This window comes from Mytilus galloprovincialis, chromosome 2, assembly GCF_965363235.1.
Source record: "Mytilus galloprovincialis chromosome 2, xbMytGall1.hap1.1, whole genome shotgun sequence".
Lineage (NCBI taxonomy): Eukaryota > Metazoa > Mollusca > Bivalvia > Mytilida > Mytilidae > Mytilus > Mytilus galloprovincialis.
Genome location: NC_134839.1, coordinates 108,729,970 through 108,737,220, shown reverse-complemented (window position 1 = coordinate 108,737,220; position 7,251 = coordinate 108,729,970). Strand labels below are relative to the sequence as shown.

At 33.8% G+C, this 7,251-nt stretch overlaps 1 protein-coding gene across 1 annotated transcript; it reads right to left on the bottom strand.

Moving 5' to 3' along the window:
• Positions 1-3,316: 3,316 nt before the first annotated feature.
• Positions 3,317-5,195, bottom strand: LOC143065335 (uncharacterized). The gene is made up of 3 exons (XM_076238861.1): positions 5,014-5,195; positions 4,641-4,808; positions 3,317-3,794 (listed from the first exon to the last, which is right to left on the bottom strand). The coding sequence occupies exons 1-3, from the start codon at positions 5,105-5,107 to the stop codon at positions 3,628-3,630; spliced, it is 429 nt and encodes a 142-aa protein (XP_076094976.1). The 5' UTR covers positions 5,108-5,195; the 3' UTR covers positions 3,317-3,627.
• Between the last annotated feature and the right edge of the window lie 2,056 nt (positions 5,196-7,251).

The window sequence follows — 7,251 nt, the reverse complement described above, 5'->3', positions numbered from 1 at the left end:
TTGAGTTGTTTTGTCTTTTTTAACAAATATTCCTTTTTAAATGCTGCTGAAAACTCCATAGTTTTCTGTTTTTAAATGTATTTTTTTTTTTTAGTACACATGTATATGTACTTTAACTATTTGAATGATTTGTGCTGAAAGAGCTATTGTCAAAGTTTCATTCAGAAATTTGAGCCTCTAAGAGACTTGAATTTTAAAGAGTTGAAATAGGATGAACGGATTATATAAACCGGAGTGAAAATATAATACAAGCCCAAACAGAATAAATATAAATAAGTCTAAATTGAAAACAACATTCAAACCTATGATTGCGTTGGATAATTTAAAAACAGCAATTTTTATAAGTGTGACTGTAAAACAAATTCGTTGTAGAGGGGTCTACATACAGCAAAACAAAAATATATATATAGAAGATCAAAACTGCCGGGTAGTATCTTCTGCAACACCAGGTTGTTGATTATAGATTAAAAACTAAATGAGTCAAAGTGAGTCCAAAAATTTGAAAAATCTGCAATTTCAATAATACATGAGGACACAAACGTGATGGTAGTCTCACATATCAGAAATCAGCTCAAATTCTGGAGGCGTATAGAAAAAAAGTCTCTAACTGTGATTTACAATAATTTTGAAAGTTGTAAACCCTTCATTTTGTCAAAAATTGGCGGAGCCGAACGAAACTTTAACTTGATCTGTAACTCATCATGAATAATTCACAAACCAAATATCAGCCCAATATTTGAAAGCATTTAGAAAAAAAATTCTGTTTAACTGTGATTTTAAACAATTTATCAAAGTCTATAGCCCGTAATTTCAGTAAAAATTAGCAGAGCAGAGCGAAACTTAAACTTGATCTGTTACTCATGATGGTTAACTAACATACCAAAAATCAGCCCAATATCTGAAGGAGTTTAGACAAAAAGTCCGTATAACTGTGATTTTCAACAATTTATCAAAGTCCAAAGCCTGTAATTTCGGTAAAAATTAGCAGAGCTAACCAAAACTTAAATTTTATCTGTAACTCATCATGGTTAACTCACATACCAAAAATCAGCCCAATATCTGAAGGCGTTTAGAAAAAAACTCTGTATAATGGTTTGTTGTGGAATGACGGAATTACCGACAAGGGTAAAACTATATGGCACCGACAACTTCGTTGCATGGCCATAAAAAGATTTTATACATATTAATCGGTTAAAAATTTCTCCTTTACATTTTTTGTATAGCTGGTCATGTTCATTTGATATTGTCCAAAATGTTCTACTGTTCTAACTGATATATTTGTTTTGAGATAGAAGAGAAGTCTCGTTGTTGAAACAGTCAGCTGGTTGCATCACCAAATCAATAAACAGAATGATACGGATTTAATGTGCTCAACACACAATTCGAGAATCAAATTCATTTGTCAACTTGGACAACTTTTTACACAGAAAACATTCTCGAATATAAAAACCAAAATTATTTTTATCTTTTTCGCAGCATGAATAATTGTTTGGTTTGTAAGAAGGACAGTTTAGTTATGTGGTGCATTGATTACAAGAAACTCAATGAGTTGACTATTAAGGATGAATATCTAATACCAAATATATCTATGTGCTTAGATTGTCTAGCCGGCGCTAGCATATTCCCTGTCATGGACCGTCAGTCGGGTTGTTGGCAATTGGAAAATGACGCAGAAAGATCTACACAAAAATGCATATATTACGAAATATGGTCATTTTAGTACACTGAGATGCCTTGCAGAATATGTAATGTTTCTTCAACTTTTCCAAGATGTATGGAGTCATTTTTCGTGGATTTATTTAGATGATATTATAATTTACATGTCAAATCTGTACTGCTTTATGGCTCAGAATGTTGGAGAATTATACAAACTGACTTCAACAAACTGGCTGCATTCCACAATACCTGCTTGAGAAGTATATGTAAAATCTTTTGGTCCAACAAAATAACCAATCAGGAACTATTCAAACTGACAGCACAAAGAGACATAAGATATGATATAAAAACAAGAAGATGGAAATGGATAGGCCATGTGTTAAGGAAGGAACCAACAAACATCGCTAATATGTTCCTGAGATGGACTTCAACTGGCAAGAGGAAAAGGGGAAGACCAAAAGAAACATTGAGAAGAACAGTGGAAAGCGAGACGAAGGAGGTTGGGATATCATCGCACGAAGTAGAGAAAAAAGGATAAGACAGAGTGTCATTACCAATCGATTCAATTCAATCCATTAGTCACGTCTCAGTCCTTACAGTTGAAAGGACGTGCTGTATCAGTTTCTGATTACCTGTTGGCTACAACATCTTACGCTGCTCAGATGGCCCAAAGACAAACTGGTAGGCTTGAGATACCCCTTACAGTAGACCCGCGTCAGCGACACTCTGAAACCCATTGTGGATGGGTGAGTGTCATATGCTGTCCAGAGTAGACGTCCGAGGGCTATTGTATCGTAGTTTTGCAATTCACGTAAACTGTGCAATTTGCGGTCATCTACTACAGGTCAATGATTCATCTACGAACAACACATCGTCGTGGTTGACGGGCTGCCCAGCTGATCAACATGGCCCTGAAAGTAGCCGTTGTGGAGTATGACTAAAGAAACATCAAAATAGTAAACAAATCAAAAACAACTGAGCAAAACCAAGATGGCCGCTCATCAAAATGGCGCCTTTAACCTGTTATTGACCACCAACTGCAGAAAATATTTAAATCTCACCAATCGCCCACTGGCACCGAGCCGACCGTGCAAGGGATGTATATCCAGTCAAGGTCGTTTGACACTTCCATCATCAGACAGAGTGTTATGGAGAGAGCTAGTGTCGGCCTTATGTGCTTCAAAGCACGAAGAGGGTTAATATACATAAATTATAGTTCAAATTTAGAAGACCATTTTAATAAATTCAATGAAGTTCTAGGTAGATTACAAAAATGTTGGTTTGCAACTTATACCTTTTAAGTGTGAGTTCATCACGTCATACTGTCAGTAAAAATGGCATTAGTCCGAATTAAAAAATTGTTAAATCAATTAGTAAATGGCAGGTTCCAAATTCAGACAAGGAAGTTCAGCAATTTTGGATCTTTGTAATTACTATCGACAATTTGTTCACAAGTTTAGTGAACTAGCATCTCCTTTGATTAGAATAACTAGAAATTGAATGTGCGTACTTTTTTCCATTGCAGCAGACGTACGTAGAATGAATAACTGGGATTTGAACTTCTCATACAGTGAAGTATTCAATAATAGGCGTGTGTGTGTGTGCTCTGTTTTATAACAAAATTAATTTAAATTATAATGAAATTGAGAAAAAGACACAATAAATGTTGTAACATTTTATTATAAAAACTATTCGGCCATTATCAACCTTCGTTTGAAAAATGAAATAGAAACAAATTTGACATATTTACAAAAATATGAAACATGATGTCAAAATGTAAAATGTAAAAGACTGCTAGCGGACAGTCAGTTGGACAAACTAGACATGAATGATACAAATATTTGTAGAATTCACATACTATGTGCTGTTTGAGCATGGTTTGATTATTTACAATGTACAGTGAAAAATATCAAGGCAAAACGGGTGTTGTTATTTCATTTCAATGGATCATTGGTGTTGATTGAAAAAAAGCTATCCTGTTGGTTGCACGCCATCTAAACAGCATCCCATAGCTTTGGCGAGTCCGTGTTTTGAGTCTTCAATTTCACCTTTCACATCAAATTTCAAGTCATCAGTATTAACACCATCTATCATAGCAGGGGATTCAGTGGTAACTTCTTCAAATGTTAAATGTTCATCTGAAAGGTTTAAAATGTCATATTATCTTTGTAAACAGCAAGTACGAGTGAAAATGTGTTGTGCAACAAGTGACTTTCCACAACTTAAAAGAGAAGAAACATCATTCAAAATGATTAAAGTAATATCGCTTAAGTCATCCAAAATCAGGCTTCAATTTTTATATGATGAGACAGTTTAAAACATTGGACTCTTAGTATGCACGTACATGGAAAAAACTTATCTAGTTAACTGAAGGTAATTAGACGGCAGGGTAACTTGAAAATACATGTGAGAAGAAGAAGAAGATATCTTAATGGGATCACAAGGAGCATAATACAATATAAGACAATAACAAAAGGCAACAACTATAGTCTATAGATAAAACTGAATGGTCAGATGGCTAGATGAAGTCCGGAGCCTTTAATTCAGTGGCTATCATTTGTTTTCGTATATTCTTATATATTATTTAGTATTTATATTTCGTTCATTTTTTGTACATAAATCAGGCTGTTAGTTTTCTCGTTAGAATTGTTTTGCATTTGTCATTTCTGGGCCTTTTATAACTGACTCTACGGTATTGGTTTTGCTCATTGACTAAGACCGTACGGTGACCTATAGTTGTTAGCATCTATGTCGATTGGTCTCTTGTAGAGAGTTGTCTCATGGGCAATCGTACATATTATTTGTTTCATTAAAACAATATAAATATCTTTTGTTTACTGTAATAATTACCAAATGATAGGACAGGTGACGAAAAGATTACTGAAAAATCTGATTGACCATTTTGTTTCTACATTGTACATGTTAATAAGCTAAAAATTTATACACTCTAACAAATTAGCTGTATTTATCTGGTATTTTCTTACCTCGGACACAGAACTTATCCCTCCTCCTAACTTCTCCCCAAGGTACTTTTGTTAATGTGATGTGGTAACCATTCAAAAGACATGTTCTTTGACTGAAGTCACTGGATAATTTCCTCAAACATCCCTTTCCTGTTAAATGATTGCCATACGTCCAAGCGGAACCACAGTCTGCAACATAAGTATTTCATTGTCATATAACCCATAGTATGTTTTCGAAAACTATAAAACAGAACTTCAGAAACAAAAACACAATGCCTAATTAAGGTTACGAAATAATTACATTTTGTATATGGATATTTAATGTAAGTATAACTATTGAAACGCGATTACTCGTCAAACTGTACTTTAAAAAGGTCTTAAATGAAAAACTTACTGATTACTGGTGATGCTATGGAGCAGGAAAATAAGAAAAATCCAAGAAAAATATTTGTAGCTGTTATTTTTATGTCTTCTAATGAACACATCATAGTGTTAGAACTTTATAAACTGTAATGATCCTGTCAGCTAAGATGCTGCTATTCATACCAGTATTACGACCTTGGTCATTTAGTTTGTATCAGGAACCAATACAGACGTCACATAAAGCCGTTCAGTTTTGACGTAGAAAGGGTTAATGGGTGATCACAATAACGTGTTTATAAGTGCGAATAGATTAATTGTTTCTTGACATTCAATAAATCCGTATTTATTTGCTAAAATCGTTTGAAATTGTTTCCATATTTAGATCAATCAATCAATTATATTAATTTCTACGATCACCTGTCAACATGCCTTTGTATCCTGATGCTAATTAGACCAGGAATAAAGGAAACGTCAATGGGATTATACCATCAAGTGGGCAGTTAAGTTGTTACTTATAACAGTCAACACTTACTCTAGTACAGAAGCTATCATTTATCTGGTTAACCATATAGCAATTAGTCATTTTGTTTTGATGAAAACATCATACGAAGATGTGTTGGTTCTTTTTTTTTTTTTTTTCCTTTTCCGAAAAATTCTCTTAAAATACAGGTTCATCCGTGGACTTTTACTATAAAAAAAAAAAAAAACAACCCTTATTTAATGGTCCAAAGTTCATCAAAATGAAGCAATCATTTTCTCACTTTAGTCTCACTACAACAGATACTCTAAATGTTTAATAGTCAAATTAATTCTTGAGGATTGCAGTATGATGACAGCATCCGAAAATGACGTCGATACAGTCGATTAAAAAAGGTGGACAAAACTTCTGAGAGTGAAAAGCAATTAAAAAAAAAGCCTAAAAAGCAAATACAAAACAACAACAAAAAGTCCCTTCCAAAGTCTAATAGTTTAGTAGTAAGTCGTTGACCTCTTTCATTTACTGTATTTTTCTATCTGCATTTTGGAATAAATTGTTTGTTTCCTAGTTCACAGGTCACAGTTACCTCAAAGGTTTGGTTGGTATTCCTTATTGGATTTACCAGATCAATGAATGCGATTTGTTGGAAATTAGCTTAATCTAAGATCATTTTAGAAGTACAAGGGTTATAATTATTAGGTCAAATAGAACGACAATCACAGTGATATGTTAAAAAAATATTCATGAAACTTCCCAATTGAATGATCCTTAATAAACTCAAAGGAGTTAACTAATACAACATAAAGAAATTTAACATATATCAACTCCGTCTTCAAACAATGAGAAGAAAACAGTTGTTTTGTCCTTAGATATAAGATGTGTTATTACTGCCAATGAGGCATCTCTCCACCAAGGTAAACATACGGCCTTCACCAATTAACAATATCCATGCCCAAAATGACAAAAATAAAACCATTCAAACGAAAAACTAACAGCCTGATGAATTTTCCAAAAGATAAACAAATATGAAACACAGCAACAAAAGACAACAACTGAATTAGACTGGATTGTTAAACACATATGTACTTTCATATTTATACAATCTGTCAATACCTATTTCTTGGCATTGCACATGAATATATTCTTCTCTGACTGTTTATGATGTCTTTACTCATAATCCATTGGATGAAATATGTGTACTGATTGATAATTTAGTCTTAGATATATAAATTTTTTTATTACTAGTAGTTGTTATTGACTTTGAACTAGCTGTCAGTAACTGCGAGTACTCTTAGATCTGTGCTGAGTGTTTTTTTTTTGTACCTAGCCACTTCCACTCTGTGTTTTTGTTAAATGTATTTGTGTTATTTAACTGATACGAACAAATGGTGGGTCTAAAACTTTACATTCTTTGTATGTTCATTTGACTATCCCAATCCATTAGCCTCATCAGTATTTGGGTTGGTCCATGTTGATGCATATATATATATACCAAGTCATGAGCTTCATCATTCTTTGTGTTGCCCCGTGTGATGAATATTTCTCAAGCCAGAAGCCTCATCAGTGTTTGTGTTGCCCCTTGTTGATACATCTATCCCAAGACAGATGCTTCATCGGTGTTTGTGTTGCCCCTTGTTGATACATCTTTCCCAAGACAGAAGCCTCGTTATTGTTTGTGTTGCCCCATGTTGATACTTCTTTCCAAAGACAGAAGCATCATCAGTGTTTGTGTTGCCCCTTGTTGATACATCTTCCCAAAGACAGAAGCCTCATTGTTGTTTGTGTTGCCCC